This window comes from Cryptomeria japonica, chromosome 5, assembly GCF_030272615.1.
Source record: "Cryptomeria japonica chromosome 5, Sugi_1.0, whole genome shotgun sequence".
Lineage (NCBI taxonomy): Eukaryota > Viridiplantae > Streptophyta > Pinopsida > Cupressales > Cupressaceae > Cryptomeria > Cryptomeria japonica.
Window position 1 is genome coordinate 156,608,275 of NC_081409.1, and position 14,770 is coordinate 156,623,044.

A 14,770-nucleotide genomic window follows, 5' to 3' on the forward strand; every position below is an offset into this window, starting at 1 on the left:
AGTATTAAAAGAAAATCATATTAGATTCACATAGCAATGTTTATTTTCTATCACGCCAACTCTTAGATTCATTACCCTCCCTATGGGGTATTCAATTATTTGTATTGATGGTAGAATGGTTGAGGGTTCTAGGTACCATATATTGTGCTACTTAATATTTCAAGGATTATGGGATCTCTTAATTTGAGTGTTGTTTTAGTTACTTCAATATATATAATGAGATATCTATCATGACTAGAAATAAAATTAATATGTTTAAATATTTTTATATGGAATGTAGGATGTTTAATATTTCTAGGTGGCATACATTGTGTTGCATTCAAGATTCTAAGGGTCACATTGTCTCTTAGCTTAAATTTCCTTATGTAGTATTCTTTTGTACATGTAATTAGGAAGCCATTGTGGTCATGAATAACATGTTTCAATCCTTATAAGGAGAAATTTCTAGTTGAGTTATGATTATTTGTGCATCTATCTATTCTCTATTTTTACTTTAAATAATCTCTACAACAAATATACATTAAAGTTCATAGAATATAAGATGTGACCAATATTGTCATGCTAAATGGCATATGATCTTATATGTTGAAGGAAAAAATCAATAAAATTGAGTTAGGTGTATATTTAATGAAAATTATATGTAATATTGGCCTACATATATGAATGATAAATAATAAGTTTCTCATCTATTTTTTACAGAATTCTAATATAAATTTTATTTTATGATTCATGCATAGAAGACAATAATATTTAATAAAAAATATAATTTAAATATTTTTGAGGGATTTGAATTTTGATGAACAATATAATTAAAAAATGTCATTTTTAATTAATTAAATGATATATATCTATATCTATATCTATATATTCATTATGTCCACATGGGAGTTGTTAGTTAAATAACAATTTTTTCATGTTTGTATTGATCGAATTCACACCCTTATTTCTTCCTTGGTGTATTTTGAGGTGGGAGTAGCACTATTGGTGGGGATACAAGTGTTCCTTTTCTCTAACAATTTTTGTCTTTATGAATGGCTTTAGCAAAAGGATCGCATGGTGAGGCTCGAAAGAAGTATGGGAAACATAAAGAAAAAAGGAAAACTAAAGTGAATCCGTCAAAGTAGTGAAAATATAAGGTTTCAAGAGAGAAATGCTTATATATTTTATGGCATTCATGGTGAAGGAAATTAGGGATCAAAATATTTGGCACTAGGTAAAAATTATATTAGAATTGATGAATGATGTGGAAGGGTATCCAAGCATTGTGATTTCTTCCAACATGGTGAATCTTCTACGTAATGTCAGATATATGAAAGGGAGATGGAGTGTCTTCAATGCTACTAAGTCTTTTTCACGAACTTCTCTATTGTTTATGTAGATTTCTCCTATCTACATCATGAAGAAATAGTAGACATTGTTCACTAGGTTAAGATCAATATTTTTGGTATGACCATAATGCCTATAGCTGGTGGTGGAGAAATTGATGAAAGGTTTAAGGGGGTGCTTCCAAGAGAGGCTGTCCTCTCATTTTAGAATATTGCGCGGATATAAAGCTTCAAAGGACATTATTATGGTTGCTCCACTGAATAAGCACGTGAAATGTGAAAATTTCAATTATTATTTTTAGAGTGGGGCTTGGGGACAACTTCGTTACAATTCTATATTCTCCATGTAATCTATTTAGTAGGTTTTTTGGGCATCACGGAATAGGTTTTTGTTTTATAACCACGTAGATCTAATTCAGTTAATACATATGGATTTTTTTTTTATGTTTTGATTCGATACTCTTTCAAACTTATGTATTATTAGACCTGAGGCTAATCGTTTGCAGCATCAAGAAAAAATCCTCTCCCTTCCTAGATCTTAGTTTAATATATCTTTAATTAATTTTTTTCTTCAAAATTAAACGCCTACATAAGAAACTTTCAACAGATCTAAAATCATTCATAATAGTTTTAAGAATCGCTCTGAATTTGCGAAAGGACTATATTGGTCGTGCAGCCTGAAGATTGCATTGAAATTTCAATGTATATATATTTAATTGAAAATACAGCTCATACATATCTGAAGAGGTGACATTTTGTCAATGGAAGGACAGACAAAACCTGGCATTTGATCTACAAATTTGAGGAGATTCCTTCACAAAAAGAAAATTAAATCTAATTTTCGAAACATGAACTGGTAGGACACATGGCTGCTGAGGTACAATGTTCTTATGGGTTGAAACCATGGGACGTATATCTATTATATTTAGAAGCTACAGCACATGGAATGTAACGAAGACCTAGGCAAACAAGCAGAAAGCGTGGGATACGAGATATTTATATGGAACTTATTTAAAAAAAATTAATCCTTCTGCCCGGGATTCTCTTTGTCTGCCTACCATTCGCAGTCTTGGTAAGTTGTATAGAGAGACCAAGCAATACAAAACACAACATGGCAGTGCAATATTTGAGACACCAAATCGAACAGCTATTTAAGTTTCTCATCTCTGCCAGTGTTGCGTTCTGGAACACCCGGTTTTTCTCACTATTCAGACAGTTTAGTTCCACAAAATTCTACAAGTGGTTGAGCATGTTTGCGAAAATCGAATGGTGCTCCAATGCATTATACATGTATGTATCGATAATATTTCGTTGATGACGATTAAATTGACCTTCAACGAAAAAATACAGAACATTGATCATATTTTTTATGCCTTTCAAGCTTTAATAATCTGTAGTTGGTTGTTTACAGACAAATCGATTTACTACTCCATTACTTTTACAATATATTTAATGATTTTCATAGCTGTTTAGGCTCTCTTGTAAAGGAAAGAATTTAATTGGGAAAACGTCTTCTTTTTGTCACCTTCTGTTATGGGACTGGCTTAAACCCCACACACTTGAGCTGACTGACATTTTCTAGGCTTAATAAGTTGCTTAATGTGTGTGATCACATTAAGACTACACTTCTAGGCTTAAAAGTGTTAAACACTCATAATTGACTAACATTCTCTAGGCTTAATATGTTGCTTAGTGTGTGGGGTTTAAGACTGGGCCTGTTATGAAACCTTTTCATGAATTTATTTCATTTACAAGCTCCTTTTCCTTGGAAGGGAGTTCCTAAAAGCATTAGCATTTGCAGAAATAGAAGATTTTTTTTAAATGGTATAAATTTAAATATTATTGTAAACAAAGATAATTTTCTAAAATTAAATTTTATTTATTATGTATAGATTAAGCTCATATTATGATGCAGACGAGGTAGGGAGATCCAATGAAGGACATCCCATCCTTGCAGTCTAACACAAACACCATGCAATATATACTGGTAATTGGTAACACAATGCCAAATATAGCAGAAAGAACAACCGGTAACAACATAAAACACATAACCGGCAAACAGTATAAACAATTCTTATTACAGTTTGACAAATTACATATACCACATGCTGGACCGCAGTCTAATATTACAAAAGAACTCTTACAACTTAGATCTATGATCCGCAGATCATCTTCTCAGCAATTCATCATCTGGTAACAACTTCCATTGTCCTGCACTAATACAAACTTCAGGCATCCTGACTTCAGTCTCCTCAGACCAGAATCTTGCCAGAATTGATATACAAATCTAAGATCCATAGATCTTCTGCTCGACGAATAGGTGTGAAGTAAGAGTTTGCATTGTTCTGCATTGATCCAGACTTCAGTCATCTCGGCTTCAGTCTCCCCGAACCAGAATCTCTACGGAAACTAAATGTTCACTTGATCTCGAACTGCAGTCTTCTATCTTATATTCTTCTTCTTCTTCTCAAATGATTCACAAAATTTTATTTATACCATCCACAAATAATGATAACTTGATCACGTCGACCCAAAGACCAACAGGTTCATGAAACGTGCTAACAGTAACATGTCAGCTCAAATCACTAAGAACATCTTGAAATCGCATAAAACAATGCGCGGTCCTCCGAGAACATCGGACATGACATAGGAAATATAAATCAATAATCCACAAGTCACGGAGATCAATCTCAACTCGATCCAACTTTGCTCAACACACTGCTAGACTAACCGATAAGAACATATCAACTGGGCCAATACCAAAATCCATATCTCATCGAAAACAAATCCAAATGCCATGAAACTCAAACACAATAAAGACAACGAACTCAAGGGAACAAATCCAAATCCGCAACGCTAAACTCTCAAACAAGAAGAAATGCCATGATCTCAAGCAATTTAATTGCAAATTGTCCAATCGGTAAGAACTACACTAGTGCTCTTGCATCAGACTCTCGAGGTTAATTGAAAAGTGAGTCCCATCACTTGATCTAGTTTGGCGATCTGAATAAGTCCACTAGTTGCCTCAACTTCCTTTCCAACCAACTAGTGTATAACTGGGTCTTCCTCAAACAACAGGTTCACAAACCAGCTCTGCTACCACTTGATGCAATTGAGGTAGGGAGATCCAATGAAGGACATCCCATTCTTCCAGCCTAACACAAACACCATGCAATATATACCGGTAACACAATGCTAGATATAGCATAAAGAACAATCGGTAACAACATAAAACACATAACCGGTAAACAATATGAAAAATTCTTATTAGAGTCTGAATAATTACATATGCTACATTCTAGACCACAACCTAGGATTACAAAACAACTCTTACAACTTAGATCTATGATCCGCAGATCATCTTCTCAACAATTCATCATCCGGTAACAACTTCCACTGTTCTACACTAATTCGGACTTCAGCCATCCCATCTTCAATCTCCCGGGACTAGAATCTCGCCAGAATCAATATACAAATCTAAGATCTGCAGATCTTCTACTCAACAAAAGGTCTCCGGTAACAATCTGCACTATTCTGCACTGATCCAGATTTCAGCCATCCCGACTTCAGTCTCCCCGAACTAGAATCTCTCCAGAAACTAAATCTTCGCTCGTTCTCAAACTTCAATCTTCCATCTTCTATTCTTCTTCTTCTCAAATGATTTGAAAACTTCTATTTATACCATCCACAAATAATAATAACTTGATCAAGTCACACAAAGACCAACCGCTTCATGAAATGTGCTAACGGTAACATGTCAACTCAAATCACTAAGAACGTCTCCAAAAAGCATAAAATAATGCGTGGTCCTCCGGGAACATCAGACACAACACAAGAAACATAAATCAATGATCCACAAGTCACCAAGATCAATCAAAACCCAATCCAACTTCGCTCAACACACTGCCAGACTAATCGGTAAGAACATATCAAGCCGGCCAATACCAGAATCCATATCTCACCAGAAACAAATCCAAATGCCATGAACCTTGAACACGATAAAGACAATGTAATCAAGGGAATAATTCCAAATCCGTAACGCTAAAATCTCAAACAAGAAGAAATGCCACGATCTCAAGCAATTCCATTGCAAACTGCCCAACCAATAAGAACTACATCGATGTTCCCGCATCATATTAAATAATGATAATAGTTGTGAATCTTGGAGTGATAGTTAGTTGATTCTATTCATTATTTTAGAAAAGTAAACATAGATGGGATAATATTGGTGATATGTATGGAATGAGATCTTAGCATTGAAATGCAAACTACAATATCAATTTTCCATTGCATATCATTGGAATCATAAATAGGTTCAACTGTACAGTCTTAATCAAAGAGTTAATAACTTGTGGTTTATGATTCCTTTTTTGTTTAATGTTGTAATGGATTTGAGATTACAAATTGTATGTCTAGGATCTAGGCCAAATGATAAGAAATTGGAAACTATCAACAATAACAATAAAATCTAGAGTAGAATACCAACAAACTAGCTCAGATCTATATTTAGAAAATATAGAAAGGAACATGTGATGAGAAACTAAGTCTAACAATGCCAATAGAAAGGTTTATATTCATGATAAATATGTCCTAAAGGTCCATCTCTCTAAAATTGGGCTAAAAAATGTTAGACACGATTGGAGGGTACCCTAGTCTAGGTGTTTGCACGTATTCAAATTTGAGATCATTTTTCATTGTCTGTTTTTCACACCTATAGCAATCACCATGGTCGGATAAGAACTTGTACACACAAAAATAAGTGAAAGGTTTTGTGTTGTATAGGGGCTTGCATTAGTCGAACCTCTTGTTGGTGTTTCCACATCCACTACAATAATGATTGATGAAAAAGAGCTTTTCCTTAAAAATGACAAAGGTTTAAACAATAATGAAAATTCTTAAATTTAAAATTTTTACCTTAGATATAAAATGCTTGGCTTGAAGTCTCTAATAAGGCTTAATGTTGTTTAAATGATGTTAATGCGTGCATTCATCATGGAATAACACATTAAATTGATCATGATTGCTAAAACAAAGATGTAGACTTGAGTGCTTGACTCCTTGATTACAGACTTGTACTCAAGTCTTCTTGATTGTATGCTCAAAATAAATTTCATCACGATTATTACGTTTTGAATGGGAGAGGGAGTTGTATTTATATACAACTTACATCTTTTCCAATTAAATTTTTGGGAAGAGTCAACATTCGAGGACGGTTCCTAATCTGACCATTCTAATTCAAAGTTTGAGGCCAAACTACTTCAATACGGGTGTTTGTTACACTAGTGCAAGTCTATGGTTTTTAGCAACCTAGTCCTACTAGTTTGAGCTAGAAACAAGGTTGTGAGTAGGATACTACACCAAGTTTCTAGAAACCATCACAAAATTAGGTACAATCAAACATAAAATTAGGTTCGTATTAGATACAACCTCCAAATGAGTCTGAATTGAGTGTGAAATTATAAAGGGGTACAATTTACAAAACTGCAACTAATAGCTCTAATTTTAATATAATTTTTAGTTTTTATCATGATTCTACATGTTATCTTTTTATTAGTAAAATGGTTTTGTGCATGCATTATATATGTGTTCTATTAGAGGACAAGTCACAAGTTTCTATTAAATTAGTAGTTCTAAATTTTACCTTGTCCATTTATGACTCTCTTTTTTTATCTTTGTTTAGTAATTGTTGTATTTTCTTATATTTGTGATTTCACAATATTTTTAAATACCTTAGAAGGAATATAATTGAGTCAAGAAAGACACATGTCGTAAGTTAGCCTAAGGAAATGCTAACAAACTTTTGAACTCTGAAAACAAATATCAAGGACCATATAATGATATGTGCAGATTATTTAGTCTTTTTTTTACATCAAATTGACAAGTCTCACTATTCACTTTCCATTTACTATTCTAGGATGAGAAAGGATGCTTGCGAGATCTTAGGGTAATTTGTAAGAAAAATAGTTTCGAAATAAAGTGGCCTAGTCAGCAAAATTATAAATTAAAATTTTAGAGAGAAAATGACCAAATTTGCAACAAAAAGGGGACTTCATCCCTATTTGAGCATTCATCAATACTAGTCTAGTGGGCTCTGAATCTTGATGGCTAGAACAACAACATTACAACTTAACCATCACACCATCCTAGTACCGCCAATTTCTATTTAAGTTATATTAATTTTTACTTTGCATTTTAATTTAATTTTTCATTATTACAAATTTCTCTATTCAAAATAGAAATCATACACATTTTGATGAAAATAGAATTCTTTTCTTTTATAATTTAAAAAAATTATAAGAAATTTGATAAAAAAAATATATAAAGAAAAGTATCCCTTTTCTTTTATGTGAATTAGTAAATAGAATATATTTTAAGTATTGTTCATTTAACTAAGTTTCTTTAACAAGTACAGAAATTAATTAAATAAGACCCACACTTTTATATGCAACAAAGTAAATCCAATGTAAGATACTCACTCAATTTTTTTCTTAACATCTTTTTGGTAATGGCGGGTTGGGTATGATACAATGGTATGTTATTAGGGAAGTATGAATGTTACGAGAATCACCTAGATAAAATGACTCCTATGTGAACCATTGAAACTCATGAGAGATGGATTCTTGTGAACCATTAGAGATTAAATGTGAGAATGAATTGGTTTAAGGAACTTTGTAACAAATTCTTAATATATCACAACACTTGCTAAATATTTTATAAATGAGTTAGAATGCTAAGTTGACTTTATCTCACTGGAAATTACATGGAAATGTATGTTTGAATCAAATAAGTAATAGGATGGGCGACTTCCTAAAAAGTATTGATGTTAATTCCTTGTGAGCATTGCCTAAATGTATTGATTGGTAAGTGGAGTACTCCTTCTCATGTTCATGAGACACGTGTTGTTATAAATTACTACGTAATGAATATTGGTCAATAATTTGCACTCAAAAAATAAGTAGTTAAATTCTACGAAAATATCATAAATAGACACTACAAAAAAATTCATGCTAAATGTTGATGAATGAGCTTATGAGAACGATGATGAATGCTTCATATTGCACAAAACTTAATTAAATACTTTTAAATGTGGAAGCAAGAAAAATGATCTTGATCCACATGACTAATCCATCGTTAAATTAAACCATCATGAAAATTATGAAAAAAAATAAATTAAACCATCATTTATAAAATATGATTTAATAACTTTTAATAAAAAAATATGTAATTAAATCCTAAAAACACATTACATAAGTGACACACCATAGAAAAACTGAATGACTTAAATCACACACACTAAGCTTACACTTCAAGACTTAAAAGTGTTATAGAGCTGACAGACATTTTCTAGGCTTAATATGTTGCTTAAGGCATGCAGTCACACTAAAAATACACTTCTAGACTTAAAAGTGTTAAACACTCAGAATTGACTAACATTCTCTAGACTTAATATATTGCTTAGTGTGTGTGATTTAAGACTGGCCGAAAAACTGAACGACTTAAATCACCACTGCTACTTGGCCATAACAAGATCTATAATTTAGAAAACAGCTTATGCATATTTGGACACAACACGCTTTTCCATGAGTGAAATGCCAAAAACACTTGTGTGATCTCCAAATATCAGGGGATTCAATAACAAATTTTGATTAAACCTAATCTTTATAACCCACGTTGAGGACATGATGTTTGCCTACGATACTTTGCCGGGTAGAAACCATGAGACAGGTACAATAGTTTAGAAGGCATTTCACATGGCAAGCAAGCGACACCGAAGCAAGCGACAAGGGGCGGGGACCAAGAGATGCTTCTTGCCCCGATTCTCTCTTTGTGTCTACCTGCGCTGCCCACTCATGGTGAGCTGTATAAATCATGTTAATAGGCAGGGAAAAAGCCAAAGCAGCAACTGCATCACAATCAGAAGCAAGATCATCAGAGCAAGAAATACCCAATACAATGAGCATGAGCATTTCCTTACCTTCTCTGTCTCGGCTCTCCTCCCTTGGGGTAGCCATGGCTCTGCACTCTCCTCACAGGTATAAGCATAATCGGTCAAAGAGTATGCCCTCAAGCCCAAAAGGACACCCAAGTCTTACAGACACACTTGTAGGTGAGGTGGAAAGTTTGGAGGAGTCTTGTTCTTCCTCATCATCTTTTGGAGCGGATTGGTTTGGCCCAGCATTGGAGGTGGTGATCAATTGCTATTCCAATTTGTCAAACATGCAGATAGACATGGAAGGCGTTGGGAGCAAATGGATCAATGCACATCTGGATGACATACTTCATCTGCTTGAAGCGTCCAATTTGTTGAGGGACACCATTACAGAGATCAGAAAGCAACACACGAGCGTGCAGGTAGCGATTCGTGGCCTTGGCCGTGATCAGACTTGCTCTGCCCATGCCCATGAAAGGGCACGCTCTACCCTTGCCATGTGGCTGAGTAAGAAGAAGGACACACACACTCAGCTGGAAAAATGCATGTCCATTTTGAGGCGAATGGCAGAGAAGCTCAACGTTGAGGATAAAGCAGGAGTAGCAGAAGCTGTCATCAACATCAACTATGCGAAGGCCATCACCGTCATGATCTTCTCTGCCTTTGTCACTGCTCTATCCTTCAAGACATCCCACATGAGGATGCCATCTCTTCCTCTTCCTACCCATTTTACTCGTCTCCAGCAAAAGCTAAAGCAGTCATTTGATATAAGAAAAAGGTCTTCATCGGCATCAAGGTTCTTGCACGAGTTAGAAGCAGCAGATATTTCACTGGGAGATCTCAACAATCTTCTCATTTCCAAGTCCAAATTGCAGCTCCCGATTAATCTCTCTCCCTCCACGTTGGCACTCAATGACTTGGAGACTGCTCTCCCACTCCTTGAACACAAAATTGACCAGCTATTCAAGTATCTCATCTCTGTCAGAGTTGCAGTATTGAACACCCTTTCTTGTCATTGACTGGCCACTTACTGCCAACAAATTCCTTTTCGAGGCTGCCAAATTGGCCTTTTAAACAGTTTGGGGCCTCTAAAATGTAGATGTACATTATTTGTATATCAATAAAATTACCATGATCAAGGTTGAATTAATTTTCTCCAATACAGAAATATGGTTTTCGTCACAATTTTCTTCGACAATCATTACATGGTACTCAGATAGCATAGTCAATTCACTGTTCCATTACGTTTTTAAATATTTGCAGGTTTTCATTTCTGAGTATGATGCGTTTCTGCTTTACGATGAATGCCAATCGAAACATTTTAAATACCCATATTGTAAAAATATATGTGATGTATGTGCTTAATTTCATACAATGCACAAACTATGTAGATGCGTATATATTTGTGAAAATTTTCTAAATTTTACGTTTACTGTAATTATTATTTATCATCTATGTATATGGGAATTTTTTAAATAATAAAAGTGATTCAATATGTTGCTTTAACATTAATGAAAAGGGTATATAATTGACCTAAAATGATAAAGCATGTGTTAAAAGGTTATATTTATAAATGGTAGTCTTGTACACATTAAAAATTTAATGATTTTAAGAGTGTGTATTTAATCTGAATTATAATCGAGTTAACAAATGAGAGAATGTTCACATCAATTTCTTGCAGCTGTAGACAATTCTATCAAAAAAATTCAAAATAATCTTATTGAAAACCTTAGAAATCTTTTGATAGTATCATGACACTACCCAAGAGATTACCAAGTATCTTCAAAACCCTTTCCATATAATTTAGTTTAATAAGTATGTTGTAATTGTGATATATATTGTAGGTAGATTTGTCACTAAAACTTGTTATGAAAAGGTTTGAGGGTTGACATGTACAAGTGATTTTAAATCATTTTTTTCATAAAATAATATATTTATTAAATCTCATCTAGGTTTCCTTGTCAATTTCATTCATGAGAACATTTTTTTTAAAACAAGATAAAATCAACACATCTATGTACAATAACCATTTTTAGAGAGCGGAAAGTTGGTTAATTTTACATTATTATAATACCATGTAATCAAATAACTAGAACAAAGGATCATAACTTGAAATGCCTAGAGCAGAACATTAGCTAGAATGATGATGTTTTATCATAATCATTGTCTTGGTTCCCTTATAATGTCCTCATGGGTACAACAAACTCAGCCAAGTAGACCAAACAAGCAATCCCAAGAAGAATCATGTACATTTCAATTAAGAGCAACTCTCATTGTATCCCATACTACATTGAAGGTCCATCCTCAACAAAGTAGGGTCAAGTTGAAATATAGGAAAGTTGATCCTAGACTAACACATCCATTAACCTAGGTTCAAGTTGAAAATGGAAGGTTTCAAGTGAAGAAATCAAGGACCTAGATCTTTGGCACTAGATAACATATTAGAATTAGTGAAAGATGTGGAAAGGTATCCAAACATGCGGATTTCCCCGAACATGGTGAACCTTCTACTCAACCTAAGATATATGAGAGCGAGACAATGTTTTTGTCATGCACTTCTCTATTATTGAAAGGTACTATATACACCATGATGATATATAGTAGACATCATTGACTGAGTGAAGATAATTTTTTTGTGGTATGAGTGTAATGCCTATAATTGATAGTGGAAAAATTGGTGAAAGTTTTGAAGATGGAACTTCCAAAAGGAGGCTGTCCTCTCATTTTACACTATTGCACGAAAGTAAAGATTCAGCTAACAATGTGATGGTGGCTCCACCGAGTAAGCATGTAAAGTGTGAAAATTTTAATTATTATTTTTAGAGTGGCCCAGGGTCTGTAATTGTCACCAAGCCACTTTCAAACTTTGTTACAATTCTATACTCTCCATGGTTTTTTGGGCATCACGTAATAGATGCTTTTATTTGATACGCATGCAGTTCTGATTTAGTTAATATATATGAATACCATACTCTCTTTTTTTAATGTTTTGATTCGATACTTTTCAAACCTCTGTATTATTGGACCTGAGGCTAATTGACCTCAGCTTCAAGAAAATTTCCTGTCCCTCTAAATTTTCTTCCTAGATCTTAGTTTAATATATCTTTATTTATATTTTTTATTCAAAATTAAAGACCTAATCTCTCCTAATAGTTTTAAAAATCGCTTTGAATGAGCAAAAGGACTACATTGGTCGTGCAGCCTTCAGATTGCAGAGAAATTTTAGTGTATATATAATTAATTGAAAAGACAGTTCACACATACCTGAAGAGGTGACATTTTCTCCATGAAACGACAGAAAAAACCTAGCATTTCAACAACAAATTTGAGGAGATTCCATTACAAAAGAATATTAAATCTAATTTTCGAAACATGAACTGGTAGGCCACATGGCTGCTTAGCTACAATGTTCTTATGTGTTGAAACCATGGGACGTATATCTATTATATTGGAAGCTACAGCACATGGAAAGGATGGACGACCTAGGCAAACAAGAAGAAAGCATGGGACAAGAGATATTTATAGAAATTTAATGCTTCTGCCCGGGATTCTCTGCGTCTGCCTGCCATTCCCAGTCCTGGTAAGTTGTATAGAGAGACCAAGCAATACAAAATACAATATGGCACTGCACGACTTCAGAGACAAAATCAACTAGCTATTTTTTTCTCATCTCTGGCAGTTTTGCGTTCTACTTCTTGAACACCCTTTTTATCACTAATCAGATAATTCTGCAATGGGCTGAACATGATTGCGAAAATTGAGCGGTGCCCGAAAGTAATATACGTCTATTTATCGATACTATTTCGAGGATGAAGGTTAAATTGACCATCACTAACAGAATACAGAACAGTGATCACAATTTTTATGCCTTCCGAGCTTTAATAATCTGTATTTGGCTGTTTACAAACGAATCGATTTACCAATCCATTACTTTTACAATATATTTAATGTTTCTCATAGCTGTATAGGTTCTCTCGCTAAGGAAATAATTTAGTTGGGAAAACGTCTTCCTTTCGTTACCTTCTGTTATGAGCCATTTCAATAAATTTATTTCACTTACAAGCTTCCTTTCCTTTCAATGGAGTTCCTAAAAGCGGAGATACGTTCGCGCTTGAAATTTTGAAGAACTAGAAGATTTTTTTAAAAATGGTATAAATTTATATAGTATTGCAAAGGAAGGTAATTTTCTGACGATCAATTAAGATTAATAAATTAAATTTTATTTATTAAGTATAAATTAAGCTCCTATTAAATAATGATAATAGTTGTGAATCTGAGAGTGATAGGTAGATAATTCTCTTCATTATTTTAGAAAAATAAACTTAAATAGGATAATATTGGTGTTATGTATGGAATGAGATCCTGGCTTTGGAATTCAAACTGCAATATCAATTTTCCATTGCATATCATTAAAAATCATAAGTAGGTTCAACTACAGTCTTAATAAGAGATTTGATAACTCATGCTTTATTGTTCCTTTTTTTTGCTTAATGTTGTAATGGATTTGAGATTACAAATTGTATGTCTAGCATCTAGGCCAAATGATAAGAAGTTGACAATTATCAACAATAACAATCAAATATAGAATAGAATACCAATATAGTAGCTAAGATCTGTAAAGAAAATATAGAAAGGAACATGTGACAATAATATGAACCTGAAAAAATGTCAATAGGAAGTTTTTGATTCATGATCAAAAGGTCCTGTTGGTCCGTCTCTCCAAAATTAGGCCATAAAGTGTCAAACATGATTGGAGGATGCCTAGTCTAGGTGTTTGCACCTATTCAAAATTTGGGATCATTTCCCATTGTCTATTTTGCACACCTATATCAGTCACCATGGATGGATAAGAACTTGCACACACAAAATTACCTGAAAGGTGTTATCTTGTATAGGGGCTTATTGATGAAAAAGAGCTTATCTTTAAAAAGGAAAAAGGTTGAAACAATAATGGAAGTTCTTACATTATAAAATGTTACTTTAGATATGAAACACTTCGCCTGCAATCTCCAATAAGGCTTGATGTTGCATAAATGATGTTAATAGATTCCTTCATCACAGAAGAACACATCAAAATGTATCATGATTGCTAAAATAAAGATGTGGACTTGAATGCTTGACTCCTTGGTTACATAATTGTACTCAACTATGCTTGATTGTATGCTCAAAAGAAATTTCAAGATGATGGTTAGTGATTGAATAGGAGAGGGAGTTGTATTTATATGCAACTTACATCTTTTATAATTTATTTTTTGGGAAAAGTCAACATCAAAGGGTAGTTTCCAAGATTAGTATTCTAATTCAAAATTTGTAGCCAAACTACTTGGATAGGGGTGTTGGGTGCACTAGTTCAACACTAGGGTGTGCTGGGTAACCTAGTCCTAGTAATTTGAGCTAGAGAAAAGGTTGTGAGTAGGGAATTGCAAAAATTTTTTGGAAACGGTCACAAAATTGAGCACAAACAAACATGAATTAGGTACATATTAGACACAACGAACAAGATGAGTCCAAACCG

General features: G+C 33.6%; 1 protein-coding gene across 1 annotated transcript; it reads left to right on the forward strand.

Annotated features, from left to right (window-relative positions):
- The first annotated feature begins 9,335 nt into the window (after positions 1 to 9,335).
- LOC131067609 (uncharacterized) lies at positions 9,336 to 10,274 on the forward strand. Its single transcript, XM_058002684.2, has one exon. The coding sequence runs from the start codon at positions 9,336 to 9,338 to the stop codon at positions 10,272 to 10,274; it is 939 nt and encodes a 312-aa protein (XP_057858667.2).
- The last annotated feature ends 4,496 nt before the right edge of the window (positions 10,275 to 14,770 follow it).

Excerpts from the sequence above, each read along its gene's own strand:
- LOC131067609 (XM_058002684.2), top strand. The coding sequence starts at position 9,336 with ATGGCTCTGCACTCTCCTCACAGGTATAAGCATAATCGGTCAAAGAGT.